The sequence below is a fragment of the Dasypus novemcinctus genome, chromosome 20 (genome assembly GCF_030445035.2).
Source record: "Dasypus novemcinctus isolate mDasNov1 chromosome 20, mDasNov1.1.hap2, whole genome shotgun sequence".
Classification (NCBI taxonomy): domain Eukaryota; kingdom Metazoa; phylum Chordata; class Mammalia; order Cingulata; family Dasypodidae; genus Dasypus; species Dasypus novemcinctus.
This window is the reverse complement of record NC_080692.1, coordinates 38,542,219-38,570,184: the sequence shown is the minus strand read 5'-3', so window position 1 is coordinate 38,570,184 and position 27,966 is coordinate 38,542,219. Positions and strand designations below refer to the sequence as shown.

General features: G+C 38.4%; 1 protein-coding gene across 6 annotated transcripts in view; it reads left to right on the top strand.

The window, feature by feature from the left end:
• LMO3 (LIM domain only 3) overlaps positions 1-27,966 on the top strand; it is a 54,750-nt gene that overhangs the window by 803 nt on the left and 25,981 nt on the right. Inside the window, exons 1-3 of one of the 6 annotated variants that reach the window (XM_071210193.1) lie at positions 1,531-2,257; positions 2,353-2,708; positions 6,682-6,895. In XM_071210193.1, the coding sequence (XP_071066294.1) occupies positions 2,684-2,708; positions 6,682-6,895 (239 nt within the window). In that variant the 5' untranslated portion in view covers positions 1,531-2,257; positions 2,353-2,683. Of the gene's footprint in view, positions 333-412; positions 2,709-6,681; positions 6,896-27,966 lie in introns of those variants that run through there. The other 5 variants (XM_058282849.1, XM_058282848.1, XM_071210194.1 and 2 more) reach the window with 5 other exon arrangements.

The following is a 27,966-nucleotide window of genomic DNA, read 5'->3' as shown; positions in this document are numbered from 1 at the left end:
CTTTGTGACAATCTGGTGAGGATGCTAGAGTAGCTGCCAAAAAAGAGAAAATGACCTTGGAGTTTGAAAACTTAGAAAAATGATCAGATAGTAAGCCAACCAGGGGTCTTTAGAGATGGAAAGTAAACTTGAGAGGAGAGGAGGCTGGGGAGAAAGAGACCTAGTTCCAGAAAAAAGAAAAATCCGAGAAGGCCTCTAAAACAAGCCTGGGACGGTATCTTGGAGAAACTCCTCTGTGCTTCTTGGACCAAGTTAGTCGCGAAACACTGTTTCTAGATGCTCTCGGATGTTGCTCATCGGAACTTGGGAGTCTGACATCGTAAGGAATTCAAGTAATTGCAGGAAGTGTGCTTCGGCGTTGGGGCGGGGTGGGTGTGGAGGGGAGTCTGCATTGGCTGCTGGGACCAAGTGCACAGTTCGGTTCTTGGACCACTGGAGTGGGAGAAAGGGGGGTTGTGTCCTCCGTTGGCCCCCGCAGGGGTGGGAGACCTGCGGGGCAGGGACTCGAGCGAGTTGAGAAATGGGAGGCAGAGACGGGGCAGCCCAGCAGCCTCCAGGCACCCCTTCCAGGGGAGGGCTGCGTGCTAGTCCGGCGTATTCTGGTGGCAGTTTGATTTTCCTGCTTTTATTGTCATCTCCATAATTGGTAGTTTCAGAAATGGCTTTGAAGGACCGTTCGCGTAAAAGGCGGTCGCCTATTCCAAAATGCCCTGTTTATTGGAGGAGCCCTCACCCTCTCCCTCTGGAGCTCTTTTCCCGGGAGTTTTTGTGATTTGATTTTTTTTTTTTTTTCCCCGGACGGGTCCAGGAGGGTAGGGGTCCTTCCCCGAGCCGCCTCCCGCCGAGGCCACTTTTTTTTGCACGCGGGGTCGTCCCCGGCGGTGGCGAGGAGCATAAGCACGGGGGCTGGTGCCGACGGCACTCGCAGCCTTGTAAATTTTCACCCTGGGAAATTAGCAACAAAGCCCGATCTGTCTCGCGGCGGCTTGGCACTTTCCGAGGGCGGCTGTACTTGACTGAGCCGCCGCCGCCGGGAGCGAGCGAGGCCGCCGGCGCGGGAGGGCGCGCGGGAGGGCGGGGGGAGGCGAGGCAAAGAGTCTGAAATCGGCAGGGAGCTGCGGCTCCGCCGTCCCCACCCGCGCCGCCCGGGCTCCGCCGGCGCGGTAATCACCGGGTGACCTTTTCCGGGGCTCTATTCTGTCTGGCTGGGCAGGGATTGGGTCTGGCAGCCGAGAGCCGGGGCTCCCTTCCGCGCTGCGGGGGGAAGTTGTCCGGAGCCCGCACGGAGCGCGCGAGCCTCGGCCCGCAGTTGCCGAAAAGGAGAACACCTGTAGCTCCCGTGCGGGCCACACCATCACTTGGCCGCTCCTGGAGGAACCCATTATTTTAAACTTAAAAAAAAAAAGAGATTTCCTCCTCCTCCCCCCTTTTTTTTTTCAAACAATGCTTCTTTTTGACCTTTCCCAAGGAGAAGCGCTACAAAGCAGCCACTGTGCTTGCTGAACAGCCTCCCCCCTGTATCGCTTAATTGAGAAGGTAAGTGCCAGCAACTGGGTCCGCACGCGGCGGCTTATTTGCGGTGTGTGTGTCTGCGGGTGCGCGCGTGCGTGTGCGGATGTGGGTATTTTTTTTCTCTCTCTCTCTCTCTCCCCCAGCCTCCCTTAATGAGGCATAAACTGGAGCTGCCTCCCAGCTCTCCCCACTGCAACTTTCGCTCGGGCTGCAGCCCGGGCGAGACGGTTTTGTTTAAATCATGGGAGGCTTCATTATTTTTATGATGAGACGGGAACCAGAGGCAGGCGGAGGACGTTGGGGAGCAGGAGGGGGCGCGGGCGGCGGGGCGGCACGTCGCAGGTGGGACTCGAGTGGGGAGCCGGCGAAGTTCCCGCGGAGCCGCCGCATGGCCACCCCCCAGCCCCCCGGCTCCCGGGCAGAGAGGGGCAGGGCGAGTTCGCAATTTGGGGAAAGGTCCTGGGTGGTTCGGGACCCTGCGCCCCCGCCCCCCACTTACTGGCTGGAATTCAGGACACCCCTCCCCCCCGAGTTTAAAATCTTTTGGTTCTTGTTGACACTCCCCCCCTCCCATCCCCCCAATAAAATGTTTCAAGGAGAGGGAAAAGTGGTTCTTTGGGGTGAGGACGAGAAGTGGCCAGTGGAGAGAGGCTCGGTGGAGCGAGGTGCCAGTGTCCTCGTCGGGGGAGATTCTCACGGAGGCAGCTCCTTTTTGCGGGGGCTCGCCGGCTTGCTGGAGAGAAATGCAAGTCAGATTTATGCTCGTTCTCCCATTGAAGATGATATGCTATGCTAACGCCGCATGTGACAGTTTAATCAAATCCATTTGTTACCACGCAGCTCCAAGGGGCCGTTGGGATTTTCGGATTACGGGCAGAGTTAGGGAAGCATGTGGCTTTGTCATTCGCCATCATTCCGCACACTGCCACACCGCGAGGGGCTCCGCGTTGGCACCGAGGCTCCTCTGGCCGCGCTCATCCCTTCCCCCACCCCCCGCCGCCACTTCGACCCGTTCCCAAAGTCGCTTCACAATAGTCGGTCCTCGGCGGTGCAGGCTGCGCACCAGGTCCACACTTGAGCCACAGCGAGGAGACCCCCCCCTTCCACCTGTACCTTCGGGCTTGGGGCTCAATGCGAAGCTGCAGCAACTCAGGCTCGCCTAAGCCAACTCATGCAGAAAAAGGAGAAAAGTTTTGGTAAGGTTACAATCTATCATAGATGTACTTTGCCCGCGCTCGGCACTCTTAGCTGCTCCGCCGCCTTCCTGCTCTTCCGCCGCTTTTGTGTCTTTCTGAAAGATCCGAAATATTATTGTTGTAACTGCTTTGAAAGACTGCAGCGTAAACCAATTAATCTCGCTAGGTGCAACAAATACTGCTACAGTCTTTGCAAATCATCCCTGTGTGGCTGCAAAGCCACAGTCACAAAAGGCTGGAGCATCAACTCCGCAAGGGATTCTTTGTTAGAGTGTATGTATGTTCCTTATTTTTTTTTTTTATTTTGCATGTGAGCTGCATCAAAATTGAACTCAGTCTTGCAAATCTCTTGTTGGCCTTTGCCAAGCACTAGCACTTTGCTGCCATGGTAACTGTAATTAAACTGATAAGAGTGGAAAAATGTCAGTATCTCTGAGCCTTGCAGCTGCATTGGAGAAAAAGGGAATCAAATTGGTTCCCAGCTCCATTGCTCAAAAGGGGGGGAGGTTGGGAATGGAAGGATGGGGAGGGGGGTTGGGAGTTGAAGGGGCAGAACCGAGTTAAGCAGCTCCAGTGCCTGAGATCTGGGGACATCTATTTGCATTGTTGTCCCTTAGGGGGCTGCAGCCTGTAGGGACGCTCTGGGCCAGTGAACAGAGAGAACAAGCTTTTAGGCCCAATCCAGTTTTCCAATACGGGTTGGGGGCTGGGGAGAGGATGAAGATGGGTAGAAAAAGAGAAAATCTTTTGTTTGGTACCTCTTGGCAATAGAAGGGCCCTGTTGGCCAAATTCTTTTAATCTGTGTCACTGCTCCCAGCTGCAGGACCTGCGTTCCCATTTTAGCATCTTCCTGAGGCACCTCATCTCTGCCAATCCCCTTTATGTATTCCTTCTTTCTGTTCCTGCTCCCAGGCTGTTCTCTGTGCATCTTCCGAGGGGGGGACAAAATGTTTTCCATTCATCATGTGTAGTTAGTCCAAATGTATAAAAGACTGTTTCTAAGTGCTGCAAATCTTTTATTATTATTATTTTTTTAAACCCCTGTGTGTTGTGGAGTTGTGGTTACTTTGTTGTGTTAACTACTGAAGCTGGACTGTGCGGATGAATGGCACAGAACAAGGGAACATAATGGAGGCAATCAACCGTTAGGCCGCCTCACAATACAATCCAGGCAATTAAAAGCTCACCAGAGTTTAAATGAAATGGTCCTACTTATTTCTGCACACCACACTGCGCAGGCTATTATTTATGTCTTTTCTAAAAATTATGATTTCCCTTAAACTGTCAAATAACTCAGAATGGCAGGGTCTCAGAGGCAATAAGAATTTCCCTCAGAACAATTTACATGCCAATCTAAAACTAGTTATGAGTCCTGATGTGCGATGAGCAACGTGCGAAATGTTTCCCAGCTTATGCACATGGAACTCTACCCCGGCGTGTTCCTCTCGATGGTGAGAGGAGGCTACTAACTGTTTTGTGCCTTTTAGATACATGGTGATGTGGTAACCACAACATAGTTCTTTCTCTACAACTGTTAACTTGCATGTTATTGAAACGCTTCCATTTTCAGGGGGAAAATGTAATGTTCTTCCAGAGCGCTTAGTGGAATGGAGTATAAAATATCAAACTCCTATGCCCAGGGCCAAGCAGAATGTAAGAGTTTCAAATATTAATTGGCCTCTGAGTGCTAAATGAAAATGTCAACACAACAAAAACATTGTGTGAAGACAAGCAGGATAGTGTTACTTGTGCCAAAATGTTGTATCTGGTCACAAAACATTTTGAATAAAGAGAGTTAGCTGCCTCCACTTTATAGTAGTAACACAACTGCAGGAAAGATAGCTGAGCCTCTTCTAAGGAGTTTGTGATTTTTAAAAATTCTCATCCTTGAGCTCTGGGATTTAAAAAATAATAGCCTTATCAATTAGAAAATTAAAAATGGCTGCTCTTTATGTATCTGGATGTTTACAGTAACAAAATCCAGAATGTCACTTAGTAAACCAAAATGTTCCCCCTCTCCCCAGATACACGGTTAAGAGGCACTTGGGTCTGTTCTGTACTGTAATTAATGGGATGCATTCCTGGTGAAACCTTGCTAGAAGTGGATAACCAGTTCTGATCAAAGAAACTTCATTTGTTAGAAGTTCTAGAGAGTGAGATTTAGCAGAACTATCAAGGGTTATGATTAATCTACACTAGGCCCCTAGCTCCTTCAAAGAAAAGGAATAGATAGCAGGCTATAAGGATGCCACCTGCTCTCCTGTAAAAATCCAGCTGCTAGGCTGCAGCTCCAGCAACCACAGCTATGCACACCATGCAGAAAGAGCAGCCACCCTGCTTTCTCACCTCCATTCCCCACTGCAGCTCCCTACCAGACAAGTTATTTTCTAATGGAAGTTCAACATCGTAACAATCGTATGTGCAATTCATGTATTATTTTTGTTATTTGTAGCTAGAAAAGTTATGCAGCTCTGGGAGTACCTTGACATCTCTTAGTGTGATTTTTAAAGAAAAGGTTATTGAAGGTAATAGGGGTGAAGCATTCATCAGAAGGCATCAGAGGAAACTGAAGAAGGCTTAAGTATTTTTGCGAAGGGAAATGCACAGAAAATGCAGATTATAGCTTGGTGTTTCCTTTCTTGAAACTGTTTTGAGTGCATGCACATTTGGATTTATATCCTACTACATCCAAGTTTAAAACTTTATGCCTAGAAGAGGAAGCAAAGGATAGCAGAGGGATCTCTGGACTGTAAAAAGGGCCCCCTAGTCCCAAGGCTACTGCTTAACTATCATTCAGTTTTGAGCCTCTCTTGGGCTTCTTTATCATAATTTGTAAAATGAGGGAAACTGGAATAGATGAAATCTACAGTATGTCATAGTACTTAAAAAGAGTTATTTGATAAACATGAAGACTGTATAGTTGGTCCAGCTTTTGCCAAGGCTGGGCGTTTGACAAGAAATAAGAAGAAACTAAAAGGTGACTATCATATTCATTGAAATTATTTCAGTCAAGTTGTAAAATCCAATAGAACTTGGCTAGACCTCTTATTTGGATAGAGCCATACCTCTATAATATATAAATATCCCTATGTATAGTATGGGTATACACATTTGTTATAATTAAGTATGTATATTATGTTGTTTTATGGATACATATAATTATATATATTTGGACTTTGCCTTCTGTTGTTCTTTCCCCCATAAAATAAAAAAGTATATGATTAATTATATAATCTTACGCTTTAGTTTTATTTAACAGCAAGTCCTGTAAATTTAGCTAATGTGCCATTAATATGGGCACTGACAGATCCTTGTGAATATAAACATAATTTTTATTTAATATAGTGAATACTTGGAAATGCTGTGGACTCAGAAGGAAGAATGTAAATGCAAACAAGTACTATAGGACTGGGTTGCTTTTCGGGGGATTGCGCTGGGGACTTAACTATAGGCATCTCTGCTGTGGAGTGAGGTTAGTGTAACCCCTTACAGGACGCTCTCCTTCCACCATTGAGCACATTAGAAGTGAAGTTTATAACTGATTAAGAGAAACTAATTTTTTATTCTTATAGACTATGCATGGATTGGTTTGTTAAATAACTTGCTTTAAAAATTGTTAACCATTTACTCATAATTTCCTAGAGAAAATTTTCTGTGAGGGAAGCAGAAACACTGGAAAATTATTTAATGTCATTTAATTCTTTGTATATACTGTCAGCTTACTGTTAACAACATAAATTCATTATTTTTGCCACTTTATACTTGTGACATTAGTAAATGATTTGATAAGGACTTGAAAGTTTGAGACTCTTTGTTTCCCAAATTTAGTCTGATTTCAGGGCAACCCTAAAAAAAAAAATCTAACACGTCTAGAAAAGACAATATTAAATACTGAAGTTGTTTTAGGTCTTTTGACATCTTTTTTATTCTGTCCCGTAGTCCCAGCTCTTTCTTCTTGTTGTCTTGGTTTAGGTATACAAATGCTCTCAGTCCAGCCAGACACCAAGCCGAAAGGTTGTGCTGGCTGCAACCGAAAGATCAAGGACCGATATCTTCTAAAGGCACTGGACAAATACTGGCATGAAGACTGCTTGAAGTGTGCCTGCTGCGACTGTCGTTTAGGAGAAGTGGGCTCCACCCTGTACACGAAAGCTAATCTTATCCTTTGTCGCAGAGACTATCTGAGGTAGGAATTATCCTTGCACACCAGGGATGACTGGATGCTTTTGAAAATAATTCTGGGTGTGTGTTTTTTGTCTTATTTCCTCACCACCAGTTTATATTCCTGAAAGATGTTGACCTGTCAGCCTTCAAAATGTCGCTCAGTGTGTTTACTCATTAGGCTTGAGGACTGGCCAACAAAACCTACTACCTAAGGTGTTTCGCTGTGGCATGCTTGGGTGTTCATAATTAAGAAGCAGGCATTCCACTGACTACATTGAAACTGCCAGTTAATGTCAAGGCTTCTCTTGATAGAAATAAGCATATGTTTTTTAATTAGAGAGTAACCCAAAGAAATGGGTCAGTTGCTTTGCTAAACATTTCACTGTATTTTTTTTTAACATCCTAGCATTTGTATTTTTTTTAATTTATTGAAATATATCACTCATACATAAACATACATAAATAAGTGACAATAGTTGTGAACTTACAAACCAAACATATATAACATCTCACCCTACCCCCAATAACTTGCACTGTTTTTAAACTTTTTAAACTAATGATTAAAGAGCATTGTCAAAATATTACTACTAAACAAAGTAGTTTTCCCCTAACCAATCCGATTGTTATTATCATTATATCATTTATATATGAACATACATAAACAATTAAGTGTATAGTAAAAGTTGTGAGCTTACAAAGCAAACATGCATAACATCATCCAGGGCTCCCACACATCAACCCTCTACCAACCCTTGCATTGTCATGAGATGTTTGTTTCACTGTATTTTTTAAAAGTCCAAATTGAGAAGAATACACGTGAAATGTGTTCACTACCGCCTAGTAGCTGGACCTGAATGTAGTCCTCTAAAGTTATTCAGCTAATTCTTTCTGATTCAGCTTTGCCAGAGCAATTTAGTTTTAAATTCTTCCCTGGTATTTTTCAGTATGTATACATAGTTTTGCAAACTTTCCCCAAGTGTGAATGCCTCTTCCCCACCCCATCCGCCCCACGACGGGAATTCCGAGTGGCCACTACAAAGATATCCCTGAGCAGGGCCCAGCCTCACACTCGCCAGAAGCTCTATGGAAAATGACCAAGTAAAGGCTCCAGCATTAGGGAAATGATAGCCACTCGCCAAAGTATACCTGTCTGAACAGTTTCTGGACAAAGCAGGTGCTCTTGGTTATGGACCCACAGGCCGGCCGTGAGGTAAAGCACCAGTGCCCTAAAGTCCTCTCATGTTTCCCAGAGTGTAGAGCTCAACACCTGCATTTCTATTAAGGAAACACCATTTCACCTTTGAGGGAACTTTCTGACTTCATTCAGCTGCAAAGTATTTTATTAATAAAGCGGGGTCTATCAAATTAGAGAAATGATATATGGCATCATTTGGGTTTTCATATTTGATACAGTAGATCATTTTTCTAGCCCGACATTGTCTGACAATTTATTTTGAATTTTCTCCTCTATGACACAAAATGTATCAATTAGCAGTAACTCAACCATCTTGGTCATTTTAAGAGGTGTTTTCTAGGGCGTTTGGTTCTGTTTAGTATGTAACTCAGTTGTGTTCGGTCAGATTCAATCTGTATATAAGAAATACATCATTTGATTAATGGTAGCTATAAAAGGGTGAATCTGGTACTGTTTATCAGATTCTACTCTGTCCCCTCTCTGCCTCAGCTGTCAACCTCCTGACTAATTATGACCACTTGTTACTGATTTCTCTGTCCTCCAGGTACACAAAACACACATAATGTGCCAACCATGGGAAGTGACGCCCTACAGGCAGGATTTCCCTTATTCTGATGGCACAGCTAACCAGAATTAACGTATTGCATGGGTCTTTTTAGAACTCTCTCTAGTCTTTGAACTTTTATTTGAAATAAAAATTTCTCCTCTGTTCATTTTGAGTTAGAGCTCCATTTCTATGTAAAGCATTTGTATTCACTTTTAGAGACTTAACATTGTTACCTGGTTTTGCTTTACTGATACTTAACAGGCAAAGCTTTTGACTCCTTTTTGATTTTTACATTTGTTTACAATTTTAGCATCTCAAGCGGATTCGTATTAGAACATTTCCAAACAGGAGTTTAAAAAGCCTGGGCAAGGTGTTCTAATAAGCAATAAAGACAAAAATGAAATAAAATGTAAAGAAAGTCTCTTGAAATATTTGTATACTTTTAAATTAAAAAAAAATGTAAATATGCCAATGACCTACCTGTGTTGTGAGTAAAACTGGTTTATAGTTGTCAGAATAGTATCAAGCAAGAAAAAGTAATTTTTTTTTGTTCTGTTCTCTCTTGTGCTTGTAAAACTATGAATGTTAAACTAGCATTTGATCATCTCTTGTGTTTTGTTGACGGGAATTTATCAAAATAGAATTTGTATCAGAAATTTTGATTTCTGAGTCTCTGCATTGCTTCTTGGGATAAAGCTGCCAGTTAATTTTGGATTCGCTCAAACTTTTAATGCTAGCATACTTTCTTAAATATAAACTGTGATACTGATTGCCGATATATTCATTTATCAGTATACAGTTTCCTCTTAAATGGTCATTACCGCAGTAATAGCCAGTTGTTATACTAACAGCCTGAGGGTTGTTAACATTTCAAACTAACTTGTTAATAGCAAGCTTGTCCCTTATTTAAACTGAAGATTGGCTGTAGATAGCATGACTTCTTTGCCAACTAGTAATTCTTCAACACTTAAAAATTACAGAAGTGAAATGAGGAATAGGTATGTGTGTAAAGACATTGGGTTTTATAGATTATGCCACAGATGTGGCATTAATTTTATAGGGAAAGAAGCGATCTCAATGAAATTGTGTACTCATTCAAAATCAAATGTCTCTGACAAAGTAGTCTGATTCTGTGTGTTAAATCCAACAAATTTTATTTACAAATTAATTTATTTGAATGTGCATAAGAAGCCATGTAAAATGTTTATCAAATGCCTATTATGTGAGATGCTTCGTTTAATGTAGCAAATAAAATTAAGGCAAAAATGGAGTTGTACCTAAAATTGTTATTAGTTGTTTAATTACACAAAATCTGAATATGATCAGCAAATAAGTAGTATTCTGTGGCTGTTTTGCAGAGCTTTGAAAATAATTTTCTCACTTCTCTCCTAGTATAGCAGATTTTTTTTCTTTTGGTATTTTGCACAGCCATTTCTTAACCATTGAAGTTAAATTAAAATGTGGTTTTGTTTTTTCGTGTTTTTCATCTTTGGATTTTAGGTAATTTCTTTGAGGTACCGGACAGGCCAAAAATACGTTACAAATTTGTTTTTCTTTGTCTAAATCAATAGACATCAAATAAGAACATGGAAAATGATAAAATAAGTTGTTTTCCTATACTAGTAAATTATTGGTTATAGGTATTATCTTGGGCCGTATAATGTTTCAAATCTAAGGAAAAGTGAAATATTTTTGCCAGTTATATTCAACTTCCTAAATAACTTTTCCCTGAAAAAAGTAAAATAGAAAGAAAAAATGAAAAAGAAAAAAAAACACTTGTGATGCTAAAGAGTCTTAATTTTATATTTTATGTCGTGTTACTTTGTTTAGTGATAGTGATAAGATGCTTTACAAGTTCTTTGAATGATGTTTTACAATATTAAATGATATGAAAAATATAAGATTTTAGATCATAAGATATTTTCTTAAGGATTATAGAAACTATTATTGTAAATGTGAGGTCTTTCAGTTTTTTCTCCTTTGTGGAGCAATTGGCTATATTTAAGAAAAAAGAAGAGAGAGATTTTACAGTCTGTGTACTGAATTTCAAAACTTAACAGTGGAATTGTTTACTCACCAAAACAGGGTTGATATAATTTTTTGTAGAATATAAAATGCGCATATCTGACTAGACAATTTACCTATTAGTAGGATTGTTTTCCTCCTCTAGAAAAATTAGGTAAAGGAATAGAAGGGTTGGACTTTTAAAAACTCCCTCTATTCTTGAGCTTTCTGACTGAAACTATAAAGTCAATCTACCAGTCAATATTTATATGCCAAGACCTAGAAATTTATCTGTTAAAAATTTGTCCAATGCATGTACATGTAAGCATTTTCATTTTTAAAGGTAAACTTTAAATAAGACATGTAAGCATCTTTGTGCCTTGAACTAGAGTTTAAAACTAATAGAGTGCCTAAAGTAGATTGGCAATTATTGTATAAAAATAGCACAGTTTTAGTAGTGATTCTAGGCACTGTTAAACTCTCATCTTTTTTCAGTTTGGAAAATAGTTTTAGAATTAATGTTTTTGGTAAGCATTAAGTAGTCAGAAGTAGGAGAATATCAAAATACTTTACTTTTCAACTTGGAGGCAATAAAGACCAGAAATTACCACTTAAGCTTTTGGGCAATTTTTCTTTGTGCCTGGTGAAGCTTGTAACTTCTTACTTATGCTATATTTTAAGCATTTGGTAGACACAGGCTATATTCTGAAAAGTATCTTGCCAGAGAGTTTTATTCAAAGTGCCATGAAAGCTGCTTATAACTCTTCCTATAAGAGAAGCTGAAAATATCTTATATAAAACTTAATGCAACTTGCTATTTTTTTTATTTCTGAGTATGATTTGTTTAAAATGAAACTATTGAGAGTGATGTTTCATACATGACTGTAGTTGCCAATTAACTAATATGATTTGAAGTTGCTACTCTGACTACAAATCTTATATGATTTAATTTATTATACATAAATTTTAAAATAGAAAATTAAAGTAGAATGCTACATAGAACATATATCTAGCTCAGTTTATTTCAAACTGATTAACTTGGTGCTTCTCAACTTTCATAAAGGTTAAATTTATATTGGCACATAATTATAGGCTGAAAAAAACATGAATAAGTTAATATTATTTTATCTGGCAATTCACAGCACTGATTTTTTAATAAAATTTTTTTTAAAGTGCTCATTTTTCTCCCCTTCACTGTTATCTTTCTAATATAAGACTTTTGGGAAATAGTGCATCATTTTTATTTGAAAATCACTTTGTATTGTTTTAAAATTTTGAAAACTAAAGCTTTTATTTGGAATACAAGTCCTTATAAATAAACTTTTTCTCTATGAACTTCTTTGAGTTTTCATAAAACTTTATTATAGTCATATTTTACCACATTTAAATGTCTACAATCGTCTTAGTGTTATGACATATTTTGGCATTTAATATGTTAGACCTCATAGTCTCCTAAAACAAAAATACTATTATATACCTTGCAAATGGTCTCATCTTATTTGTTGCTTTATATAAGTTGTGATTTTAAAACCATGTTTCCGGATTTCATCAGAAAGAATTATTGAAATCTATCTCGACATTTTAAACCATGTTCTATTCATGGACCAGTATAAATCGGGAGTGAGACTTATATTTTGTACAATATTTTGGGAGAGTGCCCCACACTCTGGAAAAAAACAAAAACAAAACTGGTAGATTCCCGTTCAATTTCCTGAGTGACAACCCCCTCCTACAACTTCTGTTAAAAATACTTAATCCATTACATGTTTGGAATTTCTTCTAATTTGGAAATATATAATATCTTTCTGTCCTTTTTTGTCATGCATCCATTTTCAATGACTATTTAAGTATCTAATATAATTATTTTTATTCCTGTGGCTTTGTGCTTTGTTTTATATATTTGAAGTATCCCCCCAATGACTATTAAAAATAAAGCAAATGCTTCACCATTTTTCTATATCTTTATAGTTTTTTATCTTTTTATAAAGCATGGAATACTTCAGTCAGGATAGTTTTTACACATAAGATAGATATATTAGACATACCTGACTTAGCAAAAATATTATGTTTCTATAAGTATATTTAGGATTAAATGCATCTGGAAGAAGAACTGCATTTGTGACTTGCTAAAATTGCTTATTTTGCACTTTATAAATACATAGAACTCTGGAAAGAATCTCTATTTTTGGTTGCTCTTGGAATATATCAAAGTAAGCCAGCACTTCATTTATAAATTCCCCATTAACTTCCATTAAGTGACTAATAATAAATTTTAATGCTGTGTTTTGACTGCATAAACATAATTTATTAAAGCATCTCATTTTTAAAATATGCTGAAAGTAGTAATTTTGTAAATGGTTTGGATGAATATATGCATTGTAGAAATGCATTATGTAGTTCAGTTTTCTGCTTCACATAAAAATTATATAGCCTAAAAGAACTGCACCAACTAAAACCATTGTACTTTTCTTCATTACACAGCGAGGCATTGAAATTAAATTTTGTATTTATTTTGAAAACATTTTCCAGTGCCTGTGAGACTGTCTTCTATTATTCAAAATCATATACTGTACCTCATCCCCCACCTGAAAAAAGAGTTAACATATCCCACTTTTATCAATAAACGTTAAAATATGTGGACTGTAAATGCAGGACAAGATCTTGAAAATAAAAATAGCAATATTCAAGTGACTAAGTGCTTTTATAAAACAGCATTTACATTAGCCATGTTTCTTGAGAAAGGCATTTTCATTTCTTTTCTCCTTTATACTTTTTGTTTCATAGCCCTGAAAATTTGGTTTGTATCATAGTGATACATGGAGTTTCCCCTGTTAAGTATTATGAAGGGTTTGGATTTGTCTATGCCTCTGCAGATGCAGATACTAGACTCTCTCTAACATCAGAATGAACAGTGCCTTCTGTCATCATGAACTTGGCCTCCTCATCTCAGTTGCCTAGGCTTTGATACTTGTAACATTCAGATACTTGACACTGGCTAATTCCTTAGTACTGCAAACTAAAGCACTGATTTATTCTTGAAGGATTTTCATCCCAAGAGGAAAGACAAGTTGTGAAAAAAAAAAAACCCAAAAAACTACAGAATGCCTAAATTTATTCCCTTGTGATTTTTATCATCCAATTCTGTTTTCCCTAGCGCGGCCGATGGAGTTTGATACTGTCTGTTCTATTTCAGTTCCAACCATGGTAACATACTTGTTTTGATGATTAACCATACATTTCTCTTTTCAAGGTCCTTAGAGGAAATTTATTTTGAAATGCAAGTTTACATTGTGAAGCAAGAAATGTGGCATTTAGATTTTCATTTCTTACCTTAGAGCAATTTCTTTTGCCTACTGAAGTCCTCTGCCCCTATTTGCAGAATTATTGACTATCTTTTCTGTAAAGGTATTAGTATCTCTGCATTCCCTTTTATTATATTCACCAAACATTTTTACGTATTCACAAGATACCCACATCAATCCTATACACTCAGCTGTGGTCACTTTCGGTTTTGGGCCCTATATTTCCAAAACTTCTTAATAAACCTTTTCCTTCTTGATACTATTTTTGTAGTTAAGTGAAGCTTCTAATCTTTTGCTGAATTTCTTTGTTCCATCAGGTTAGATTGTTCTGATAGGAAAATCTCTAGCAGTGGGCTTCACGAGTTTAAAATAAGATCATAGTTGAGAGAAGTAATCATCTTGGAATAGTCAGATCCTTGATTTGAAGTTGGTAAATTAGCATTAAGCTGTTGTGTATTAAGTTAGACTCTAAACAGCATGTGTTGTTATGATTCAATTTAATATTAAAAACTCTCCAACTAGGCTATAGGGAAAACGAAAGACTCTTAGGAATTCAAAGAGTATTTGCAGAGTAGTGCTCCAAAGCCATATTTAAGTAAAATTGTTATTACTAATCCAGTAAAGCATCACCCACGTTAAACCCATCTCTACGAACAGAAATAGAAAATTTAGAAAATTGGTTTTAATAAATATAAATATCAACTCTGACAAGGACCAATAAAGGCAGCACAAAACTTCATAAAATATGTGAATACTAACATCTAATAGTGATCTAAATACCAGAGGGAAATAATACATTCCCATTTCATTTATTCTGTGGAATCCCAGCAGGCAATATCAAAAGCAAGAGGCAAATTTTAGCGGTCACTACTCTAGTTTTATTTCCTAAAACTCTGAAAACACATGGTTTTAGTAATAGCGATTCTAAAAGAAATGCAAATTTAATTAATGTTTTTTGAATTATTTTATCTACTTGTTTTTAGAGGATTTTGAACTCTCTTAAATAGTGTTCTTTGAGAGTCAGTTCACCTTTAATGAAAACAAGAAGAGTCAAGATGATTACACTTTAAAATATTTTATGACATGGAGAGTGCTTGCTTTGTGTGTACCAACTTCTCAATAAAATATATTAGGACCTCCAACTACCTACAAAGACTAGGTAAGATAAGTGATTGTTACCAGTACCTTTACTTGGGTGAGTGGAGATAGGGGTGGAGGATAGAAGAGGCCAATTATAATTCCCGTATTTCATATGAGTATTAGTTTCACTAGGCAAGTTTGTATTTTACAGGTGTGAAGTCCAATTATACTGTGACCATAGAGTTGCAGCCTGTAAGTATCATGTTTGACTGTTCACTAAGGGATACTTTGCATCTTGGGAAATACATAGAAATTTAAGTTACTGAGTTGCCTTAAAAATGATTTAAAAAAAAAAACCAAAAGCCCTTGTATCTTCTGTGGCCACTCATTAGAAGAAAAATTTTAGAAAGTACTGGGCCAGAAGACTCTTTTTCCATAGCATGTCCTTGGTGAAAGAGTACTATTGAGGTTTTTATTTACAATTACATGTATTGCCATCTCTTTAACAGTTTTACAATGAAACAATTCAGTCACTTAAATATTTGAGTGCCAACAGTTTATTCCTATAAATAATGGATGTAGAATATTATAGTTCCAATTGATTTCATATACTATAAAAATAGAAAGTATAAAGTTATTGATATTTTACTGTGCAAAAAATAAGATATTCAGTGTGGGGAATATGGGAAGAACTTAAGGGCAAGTTACTTTTCAAATTTTCTATACCTGATAAATATAGTCAGTGTGTTGTTAAGTAATGAAGTAAAATATATATGAGTTTGGGGAAGCACGTTTGGCTCAACAAATAGAATACCCTTCTACCATACAGAAGATCCAGGGTTTGAACACAGGGCCTCCTGACCTGTGTGGTGAGCTGGCCCACGTGCAGTTCTGACACACACAAGGAGTGCTGTGCCACACAGGGGTGTCCCCACATAGGGGAGCCCCATGTGCAAGGAGTGCGCCCTGCAAGGGTAGTCACATTGTGCGAAAAAAAGCGCAGCCTGCCCGGGAGTGGTGCGGAGAGCTGAGGCAGCAAGTGACACAATGAAAAGAAACACAGATTCCTAGTGCCACTGACAAGAGTGAAGGTGGACGCAGAAGAACATGCAGTGAACGGACAGAGCAGACAAGGGGGGCGGGGAAGGGGAGAGAAATTTTAAAAAATACATATGTACGAGTTTTAGTCTAGTTATGTCCTATGGAGCCCATACAGGGAATGAAAAGAGGTCTGATAAAGAGAGATTAGAAATTTTTTTTGAAGAAGAGAGGTTATAACTACAAAGTAATAATGGGGTCCTATAAAAATCCTCCTGGAAGCCAGTCATCCTGTTATAAAAGCTGAGCTCCATGCTTCACCGTTCTGCCTTGGAGGTGAAATAAGATAGAGAGAGGTAGCTAGGTAACTTTTATTCTGTTTGTATTGTTCCATCTCTTATCACAGATATTGTTAAGCTAACAACAGAGGTACAATTGATGCCCCTTGTAAAACACTTAGCATCCCTGGCTGCTATTTTCTTATTCAACAAATATCACTGCTTTAGAGAGTGTACAAGGCCTTGGAATATAACACCAAACAAAACACAGAACTACCTCCTCCCCTTACAGAGTTTATATTCCAGTCAGCAGATGCAGATAATCAACCAAATAAATAAGTACAGGGTATAAACACTATGGGAAAAAATGAAGCGGTACAAGAGGGTCACAGAATTTATATGCATGCGCGTGTGTATGATGGTGGTATTTGAAATATTAAATAAGGTAGACAAATTTGGGCTCATTGAGATGGAGACTTGGACAAAGACCTGAAGAAAGTGAAGGAGCTAGCCAAAGGAATCCCTGGGAAAGACACTCCCAGCCCAGAGAAAAGCCAGTGAAAGGCCTTATGCTGGGTCTTCCTTGGTTGAGGACATCCAGGATACTAACATGGCTGGAGTCTAGGAGAGCAGAAGAGTTATCCCCTGTTGCTGTTACAACGAAAATATCCCTATCCACTTCCAAATGACCCCTAAAGGATGGGTAACACTTTCCATTCATCAGAAAACCACTGTAAAGCTTATCCATTTAGGCTATTAATGAATTAATTCCTAATTAACATCTGTTAAATTGAGGGGGATTTTTCCCCCGTTTATTATTTACTGGCAGTTTCTTCGAATGTCTTTTTATTTGACTTCGTTGATGACCTTGTGTGATTAAGTAATAGTTGTGAAATATTGTGAACCTGAAAATAGACCTCAGGATTCGGTCACTTGGATTATTGCGTGATGGTATACTTTTGTGTTTGTTTTAAACTCAAGGCATTTACTTATAAGTACTAATATGGTTAGTGGACTATTTATATCTCATAGTATTTCAATTTGAAATACAGGGGAACACCCATATTCATGAGCACCACGGCTGCCCAAAAAGCACAGGGGAGGGTAACCCCTTGCCCGTTAAGCTCTGTCCTGATCGTGTATTGACATTTATTGGACAGTTAGGTAAGAAAAACTGCAAAGATGTGAATTTTTCAAGGTTTCCAGTTTTCTACTCTTGAGGTGGAAACATCAGTTTTTCCAGGCCTGAAGATTGATTTTTTTTTCCTTCATTTTTAAAAGCAAAGCAGTGCCCTATTTAATTGAATTAGTCAAAACATTTCAAATAAAATAGTTGTCCTAATTATTTTAAATGTATCCAAGTCCAACATTTAGAGAAGGCAAATTAAAGACATATTGTTATTTAAAAGTTTGTTTAATCACATTCTGTACGAGAAGGGAGGAGATGTTACATAATTGTCCTGTTTATACTGCTATTTCTCATTTTTAACCCTGGCTCACTAATGTTACTTTCAAATCAGTAAGGACTAAGCGTTAATCTTCACAAGTGAAACAATAGTTGCATTCCCATGTTTGAGAGTGGGATTTGTATGTACAAACTGTCTTTACATTAAAAAGTTTAAAAAGGTATATATGGAGTTTAAATGTAAATCAAAGAACTGGAGCCTGTATTTGTATATAGAATGGGCTGGGCTATTACCATGGGTGCAAGATTGCTACTCGCCGACCAGCTGTGCTCATGTGCCTCGAATCTCAGGAGGAGGAGACACAGCACGAACGAGTGAGCTTTCAATATGGCGGCCATCTATGTACTGCATGCATGGCACAATCAGAGGGAGGCTTTCCAGAAAGCTGGAGGCAGCTGTTTTAAAAGTCTTCATACCTGCTGTCATCCTGAACATCCCAGGTGCATTTGTCTCTTAGGTTTCCTAATAGTTCTCCTAATCCTCTTGATGGCAGCCACCACAGGTGTCCCATCTCTTTTATCCTGGTAGACTTGAAGACCTACATTCCTAATCATTTTGCAGTTCTCACCATCCAAAGCAGACTACTTTGTACTTGACTTTAAGGTAAAGTTGCTTGGTCTTGACCTGGTCATTTGCTCAGTGTTTAAGGTATCTTGTTAGTGGTAGTTACTAAACTAAACCACTGGCTTTGGTTAGAGAGCACCAACTTATTTGATGGAACATATTAAATGCCTAACATTAAGTATATCATGGAATATTAATCTGCTGGTTTTTATCTTCTGTGACAATCACTTTATACAACTTGAGTTCCAACCAGTTCCCTAAAAATCACCTAGACTAGGTGAGTTTAAATCTAATCCCCAGATTTTAGAGGCATGTGAAGTAGCATGATGGTGAAGAGGCTAGATTTGAAGTCTGCTACATCCCAGTTTTCTGTTCTTGGGCAAGTTACTTACCCTCTCTAAGCCTCAGTTTACATACATATAAATGGGAATAATATACCTATACATAGAGTTGAGGGAAGTATCAGTGAAACAACATATATCAAGAGTATCTGTTGTTATAAAGAAAGAATAGTACTGAGTTATGAAGATAAGTGGGAAAATTAAACATAAGGAGATTACTGAAACAGATTAAGATGAACTTTAAGAATGACTCCTAATCAAGACTATGAAAGGCTACTACTATTAATATAAGATCTCTTACCAACTTTTCATCTACAAAGAAGATAGGTGAAGAAATGTCTAAATACTGTGTGTACAAGAGGCCATATAGGAAAAAATACACATTTCTTAACATTGGAGACTATTGGAATTTGGAGTGGATAATTAGGATTATAGTATACATTATGTAAGTTAGAGTGAATTTTAAACTTGTATGATCACCTCTGTAACTGAGGTGGTAGTTTTTGGAAACATCTTATATGCCTATGCTCAGCATATGCCTGTGTCCTCCTCATTTTAGTATGTGACAGTTATCTGGGTTTATAAAGCATAGCACTTCATATCCCACTGGATAGAATTCTGGGATGTTTAGTTGTGCTTCACATTCCTGATTTCTGTGTCATTTTCTCTGGTGACAAGAATAATTGAGTCCCTCCCCTTTTTTAAACTGACATTCTGTTTCACAATGTTCTTTAAAAATTTTGAGTGTGTACCTGTTTTCCTAAAGAAATTTACATATATTTATAGGTTACATATACTCTATTTTACATTTTTAGTTATGAAAAGATAGAAAAGATAGAAAGCGAATAGAAATAGAAACACTAATCATTTCTTAAGCATCCCTGGGGTTTTTGTACCCCTTATTTGGAGAGCACTATTATTTCCTAATAGCTTTTTAAGATTAATTGAGAGGTTTTTGGTAATGGTACTTATGAATAAAAGGAGAAAATACCAATACTTGGGAAAAGAGTTTTGAGAGAAAGATGTGGTAGCTCTTTCAAAGGAAAGGACTTCCTAAGGATGAGCTAATATGCCGTGCTCTATTCATTTCATATTCAATCAAGGTTTTCTTTCATGAGAACTGTGACAATGTGGCCTCTTTCCAATGCTCTACCATCATCACTGGCAACATTAATCTCCCTCCCTTGCATCGCCCCCATTCAGGATACAGTCAGAATTTAGACAGATAAATGCTAAGAGAAGCGTATGTACTAAAGGCAGTGTTTACTGCATGTAATACATATCATTGTTTGTCTCCTGTAGTGAAAAATACTTGCGTCGTGCTGTTAAAATGCACTCCTGACAGACCAGTGCTTGCTATTATAGGGTCCATTGCTTAAAAAAATGATACACTGACAGAAATACAATTTAAGAAAATTTAACACCAAGGGTAGTCAACCATGTAGGGTACTATTAAGGGGCCAAAACTCAAGGCCAGGGGTTTATTTTAAAAAGAGTCACAGTTTATTTGCTAGTAGTAGGCAAAGTTTAAAGACAAAAAAAAATCCAACTTGAATCCCTTGCTCTCTAGTCTGTAGAAAATTAATGAAAGCAACAGTTCAGTAAGATTTTATTGCAGGAATGTTTAAGTGAAACATTTTAAGAATGCTTCAGAATTTTTAAACAGTTAGTTACCATTTAGAAAGCTGTAAGACTACTGTGCGAAACAAATTGTTAGCGTTGGATCCTAGGTACACCCAGTGATTTTCTTAAAACGTGTAGTCAGAGCTGATTAATCTGAATCACTTTGTTCATTTGTGTGTGTGCAGTTTATAAATATATTTCAGATTGACAGGTCAGCAGGACCCACAATTACTACAATTTAAAATGTAAGCCATTGTCCAACTCTAGTTTGGTAGTTGAATAAATTGTATTTGTAATAGGAACTTTGAAAAAGGAAAATAACCAAAGATGAGATGTGACGAGATATGTTGGATTTTTAGAAGAGTACAGAATGTTCTAATGAATAAAGTGCTACTGAATGGTGGTAGAATGTGTGTTTTTAAGCTATCACATGGCTATATTATTAGCAGAGGAAAAACCATGAATTTAGATGAGATGTGGTATCTAATTTTTCCATTTTAAAAACAAAACTGTCATCCACTAATATTTGAGGGCCAACTATGTAAGGATTGCATGTTCTTTTGGGAGAAAGGTTGCAAAAATAATGTGATAAAATAATCTGAGCCTCAAGGAGCTTAACTAAGCCACCAGGAATTAAGAAAAAAACATTGTCCACTGCTCTGGGGAATCAAAAGATGTATGTCCTGAATAATACTCTACCCCAATGGTAGAGTTTTATTGCTCTCATTTAAGATGAGCCTTGGGAGGATAAATTGGTCCCTGCAAGAAAGAAGGTCCACAGATTAAATGCAAGGTCTTTGCAGATGTCCTCCAGAATTCACTTGGCTTGAATGTGAAGATATACAGTAATATTTTTTTTTCTATTGTGAGATTTGTCCAGATGCATTGTCCTGGGCTTCTGTGACTCAGCTGTGTTGGAGCAGACTCAGAAATGCTGGCTGAGGAAGACTGTGATCCTGACTTAGCCATGCGTGGGACATCATTCATGTGTGTGTTTTAGTTTTGTTCCTGAAAGTCCATACGTCGACCTTGTTCCAATCCTTAATTATATCACAGAAGCTCTGCACTCTTTTTCTTGCCAGAGACTACAACTTGAAATTCTGTTTGTCCATTTTTCTGTGTAAAAAAAGTCATATGGAAGAAAAAGACTTTTTAGTGGATTATCTGAAAAACTGAATGTTAAGCTATTCCTTCCAATAGTTTTACATTTATCTTTCGGATCAAATCCGAGAGCTATGTACTTGACCTTGACCCCTACTGTTTTGGCCTCTCTGAATTTTTCACAGAATTGCATGTCAGGGTTTCACTATTGGCCTGTGTTTTAGACTATTTTAATAAACAGTTGAAAAAATTCAATGTTTTAGGGTTTCTACATTACACCATGTGGACTCACTGGTAAAAATTCCCCAGATTGTTATGTAAGAAAAGTTTCTGGGACTCCTGTGAGTGTAAGTAAATGGTATTTATCATGGGCCCTGTGAACCATCTATTGGTTTATGTTTTCCCTCTTTTCTTTGTCTGTCAGGAAGGTCAGATTCAAATTTTCCTTATATTTCTAACAACTGTTTACAATTTTGTGCTCTTTATTCTCTCCCCTTCCCTGCCGCCCCCCCACCCCCAGTTGTCTGCTCTCTGTGTCCATTCGCTGTGTGTTCTTCTGTGACCACTTCTATTTTTATCAGCGGCACCGGGAATCTGTGTCTCTTTTTGTTGTATCATCTTTCTGTGTCAGCTCTCCATGTGAGCCGCGCCATTCCTGGGCAGGCTGCACTTTTTTCACCCTGCGCAGCTCTCCTTAGGGGGCTCACTCCTTGCACATGGGGTTCCCCTACACGGGAGACACCCCTACATGGCATAGCACTCCTTGTGCGCATCAGCACTGCGCATGGGCCAGCTCCACACGGGTCAGGAGGCCCTGGGTTTGAACCTTGGACCTCCCATGTGGTAGGCCGATGCCCTATCCGTTGGGCCAAATCCACTTCCCTACAACTGTGTGATCTTAATGTATTCTCTAGATTTTGTCTAGGACTATTTTTATAACCAAAAATAATTAATGGGAGTGGTTGAATTACAATGGAGAGAAAATAGAGGTGGTAGTACAAGGCCTGATGCACAGGAATTGATCAGAACAGTGAAGGAATAGAATTGAGGAAAAGGGAAGGATGTGATGGAATTAATTCTCTAGTCTGTTTTATCTAGAATATAGGTGGATTTGGATATTTGGAAATAACATTTGGAACAATGTTTGAGTTCACTCAATGTAGGATGAGAATGACAGCATCAGTTTAACCTTTAATGCTCTTTAAATCTCATCTTTATTGTGATTAATTTAGCATAAAGGTAATCCATTTTTAATATAAACAAGTACACAGATCTTAGGTAGTACTAATCAATAACCTGTTTTTTACAGTCATTTGTTGATGTAATTCACCAAGGACTAGAGCAGGAGTCACAATCCCAAAGACATCCAGGCAGTTCATCACAGTGAACAGGGCTTGCCCAGTCCAAGGGGGCAGCCGTGACTTCACTCCAGCAGACCGTGGGCAGATGGCCTCATAGTGCTGAGTCCTCCAGATAAAAGATTGTTTTGTATATGTTGAAGGGAAACCTCTTGAATTCAAGACACTAGCAACTAATTCTAGTATGATACACATGTCACTAGTGTGCAACCCCTTGGTCAGAACTTTAGAGTTCTAGTTTTAAAGAAAGTGATCAGATCAGGCTCCTGAATTCATATGGTGGCCTGAGGTGCTTGAAAGCACTTCTTAGCATTCTCAGTCCTCTACGAGGGGGTTGTATCCCTTCATCCCAGGCATCCAGGTCATATCCCTGCGTTGGAATCTCTTGGGAGCCCTCAGCCTAATGAGGACTCTTGGGATGGCTTTGTGAGGAGGAAGGCAGCCCCTCCAAAAAAAAGAGCAATTTTGCCTCTTCTTGAGCCTTGTGGCAGCCACTACAACTTCCCTGACATTAAACTGATAATTCCTGGGACCCTCACCTTGCCAAAGTTAAGACAAAAAAGCCACCCACTTCTGAGCAGTCCTTTCAACCCTCTAATAGAATGAAAGGTCAAAGAATGAAAGGCAAAGGTCATAGAATGGGAGGCAAGTCTCCTACCACAGCTTTCACAGGCCAGTGTCAATTTTTATCCTCTCTTTTCAATTTCTTTCCTAATTCCCTACATATTTCTACTGTTACCATCACTCATCGTTTTCTACTGGGCCATTTGGAAACTTCGTGCCATTAGAATCTTCCCTCTGTCCACGGTTTTTGGCAAGATGTTTGTGCCATCAAAATGATGTCTTAATGGAGTTTCGTCCATACTGTAACTGAAACCTGCCCTTCCCTGGAGGCAGTTTTCCTTTCAATTGTCAAGAGTTGCAAGGTGATTACTTTTCTTCTATAGCTTATATTCCATGCAGCCAAGAGGGGAAGCTGCCATTCCCTTGGGGATATATAACTGTCTCCACTCACTAATAAATATGCCTCTTATATCAAAGCTCACACAGCCTGGTTACACTACTTTTTACCTTTTCTCATTGCTGTCATTTCTCTCTTTCCATAATTCTAGAAGATTTTAAAATGTTTATAACTAACCCATCCCAAACGTAGCCCTAACTTGCTGAACCTCCTTAAGTCTAACAAAGTCAGCTCTCCATTCTTAGGATCACAAACTGGATCTTGCACTTAGAAAAAATATTCCATTGCAGAAGTCTTAACTCCATAATATAATCCTCAATCTCATTCCCAACTCAGTTGCTCTTTGATTTTGACATTGACTTCTTGCATTCTATCAATTCCACCTGGTTTGGTCAAATGCTTTGGTCTTCTGTCCTGTCCTGTGCAATTTGAGCTCAACTCTTGAGCATGTGAGTTCCCCCACCCATTCCATCTTTAATTCTTCTGCCACCCTATCTTTCTACTTCATTTAGTGTTCCCCATGGCTCTAATCTGGCTAATTGGCATTGGTATATCCTCCATGCCCCTTTTTTCCTATCTACAGCATGGCTGAGAAGTGCTGAAAACAAACATACATATAGATTGATGTTCTCCCAAATAGTTGTTTTCTCCTCTCCACTAAAGTTGAGGGATGAGTCAGTTCTTTGCACTTGGTTGCCATCCTTCCCCATGCGTTTTGGCAGCTCCACTGAATGTTGTTTCCCTAGAAGCCTCTTCTTTGCTGCCTCCCCCACAATTGAGATAAACCAGGTCTTACCACTACTTACATTTCATCTACTTTTCCTCAACTTCTTATATCCCTTCATTGTGGCTAAGGTGCCTCTGACCCTTTTAAGGCCAATCCCATGATTTTGACTCCATTCTCTCCAATGTCTCGTTTGTCTTTTATTTTTTGAGGAATCCTCTTCTTCAGTATCTTTAATATCTCCACTTCTACAGACTCTTGACCCTTAATCTATGAAAGTACCAAGACTCTCCCATTCTGAAAAGTAATAATCCCTCAAATATTTGTTGGTATTATCCAATTTTAAGGAACATTCTATCCTTGCCATCTGGATTTCCTTATCCTTGTTTGCTCCACATTCACTTATGATCTAGCTTCTACTGCTACCATTTCTCTCCCTAATTGATGCAATTAATGGGCATTTTCTCAGTGATTATCAGACAGTCTCTTACTGCTCTTAACCATGTTGATAACTCTAGTTCCCAACCTGCAAGAGGGGGAGATATGATTCAAACCCAGGCTAGATGATTCTACAACCCATTTGCTGGCAGTACTTCAGTGTGTAGTGACTACAGACATAGCTATAGAGGCATCATGGCCTGGGCCCATGCTTTGAGCCTGTAATCTCCATCAGAATTGTCAATCACTCAAATATAAGAACCAATGAACTTTTGTTTCTCCCCAGATAATCACTGGTGCTTTGCTGGCACCTAACAGTTTTTATAATGTTGATTAGTAATAGGTTGGAACAAATTCTTTATTGGAAAGAATTTGATCAAAACATTGACTGAAGAGTAGCACAGCAAACATAGGCTAGAAGGATGACTGAAGTTCTCTTCTGTATTTCTTTAATAAACAGTGGAATTTTTAATATTAGATTTGAAGCAAATAAGAAAATGTTAACAAATGTGAATTCTGATGTCATTCCTATATTTTTCTATAATTTAATGTAATAAGCTTTTATTGCAAAAGTATATGTACATTGTGGAAAATTCAAAATTATAAACAAAAATGCAAAAACCAAACCACCATAATCTTATTGAGTCTACTACTGTTTATTATTTCAAATCTTTTCTACCTCTATTTATACACATCTATATATCTTTATCGAATTGTTATATTTTACCTACTGATTTAATTTGATCTTTTTAGTCTGTAAAACGTCTGCTACCAAATCATATTCAGATTTTTCCAATTGTCCCCCAAAAACCCCTCAAAGCTGGTTTTCCAAATCAGGATGCAGTCCAGGATTTCACCTCATATCTGGTTATTTCTGTTAGTCTCTCTCAATCTTGACCAGTATGTTTTCATGACAGCCACTTATTAAAAAGACCATAGAAGTTTTCCTATAGAATGTTCCACCCTCTGCATTTGACTCATTGCTTCCTGGTGGTGCCATTATCTTGTTCTTTCTATCCCTAGTGTTCCCTGTAAAACAGACGTTGCTCTAAAGGCTTGATAAATTTCAGGTACACATTTTGTTTTAGAATACATGATAAGTGATGTATTCATGATATTGTGTCACATCAGGAAACATATCGGGTTATCTCACTCTTAGTGACATTATGTTCCTTCCTTGATCAGGGTGATGACAGGCTGATTCTGCTTTTGTACCAGTAAACTTTTTCCATTGTGACCAGAAAGTACCCTGTGAGATATTACTTGAATAACAACAAATATCTAGTTCCCTATTGATTGTTCAACCTAATGCATTTGTGTAACAATTGATGATCATTATCTAAATCAGTATTTCATTACAGGTGATAAAATGATTCTATCATTTCTTCTACATAAGCTGGAAAAGTGAGATAAAAACTTGCTAAATTCTTACTGAGTGGGGTGGATGGGGTGGCAAGATGAGAAGGGAGTGACCTCAGCTGCTTCTTACTGAGGATCTTACAAGCTAAAAGAGATTCTATCATGGCTGTCTGTTTCTACTGGGAATCCCGACCACCCTAGTCAAGACAGATGCTAAAAACTTTGTTTTTCAAATAATTAAGTCATAATGCTACCAATAAAATGCAAGCTATTTATGTACAACTGTGTTACCTTTCTTAGCTACCAATATATGATATTAGTAAATTGTTAGTCAATTAAAGGTACACCTGGCAGGTTACAGCGTCCCTACTAGAAAACTTTCCTAGCAGAGGCATGAGGCACATCGGGCTGTAATTCTGTCCCAAGCCTCACCAGACTCAGCTGTGAAGCATATGCCCTGGTTTATTTATAATAATTCTATAAATGGAGAAATTTGGAAAAATCTTTATTCTTTGGTTTCATAATTTATTGGAGAACAGGCAAACCATTTCATAGTGGTTCTTCTAAATATATAAACAATGTGTATCTACGGTAATATGTATAGTTTAATACTAGAAAACATTTTGTTCTCTTTATAGAAAAAAAAACCTCCCTATGGAAGTTATGACCTTTGTAATCAATGCCTGTTTTAAAGACTAGCCTCTAGAGAGTGTTGGGTTGGAAAAGGTCACCTATTTGCAATGATATATTCTGTCAAGAGTACATATAAGTGCAATATATTAGATCTGAACAATTCAATATATTTCATTGGAATAAAGGTCTTTTTATTTCAAATGAACTTTATTACATATACAACTATGAAAGATTTCTCTTTGAATATATTATGTTAGTGAACTAATATGATTCTTATTATAGTGCCTTGAAAATTTTAGAGCTTAAGGTCAGATCTGAACTTAGGCCAGACTCAGAGAGGGCTGCATCAAAGAAGGAACAGCTTCTTCCCATTTAAATTCAAAGAAGCTGGAAGTTGTTCTGAATTTATATTGTTCAGGCAAACTAAGTAAAAACAGCATTTCTTAAACTTGAGATTAGTTTTTTCCTTTGGAAGAAAATAATTCTCTTAGAATTCCCAAACTATTCAGTGTATATGACTGAGACTATTGCAGGACTGTCATATTAGGTAGTTACTGGAGATTTCCTAAATGTAATTAAACTGTAAGAGTTCAGATGAAAGCACAGTCTCTGTTGAGGGGATTTGCCTGAGAAGACTTCAGGGAGTGATGAGATCGGTGTGAAAGACGAGGAGAGCATACATTTCAAAGGAACTAGCTGCCCACTCAAGGACTGGAGTCTTGCACACTTGACAATGAGGCAAATGGACTGGTTTATTGAGGTGTTAAGTTTGCCAGACAAAATATAGGACACTCAGTTAAATTTGTATTTCGGATTGAGAAGTAGATAATTATTTTTAGCATAACTATGCTCCATGTAATATTAGGGTACCCTAAATCTGGCAGCCCTATTTGGGTGGGTCATGTAGAAGAAAATTGAAGAGAACCATGATCCTGTAGAACTGGCCAGAGAGCCATTCTTGGCAGACTGAATATTAGTGTACAGGTAATATGGAACCATTTTAAGCTCATGGACAAATGAGTAAAATGAAGATATTAGTGCTTGAAGGTAAAGTATCCTGACAGTTACATGCAGAATGATT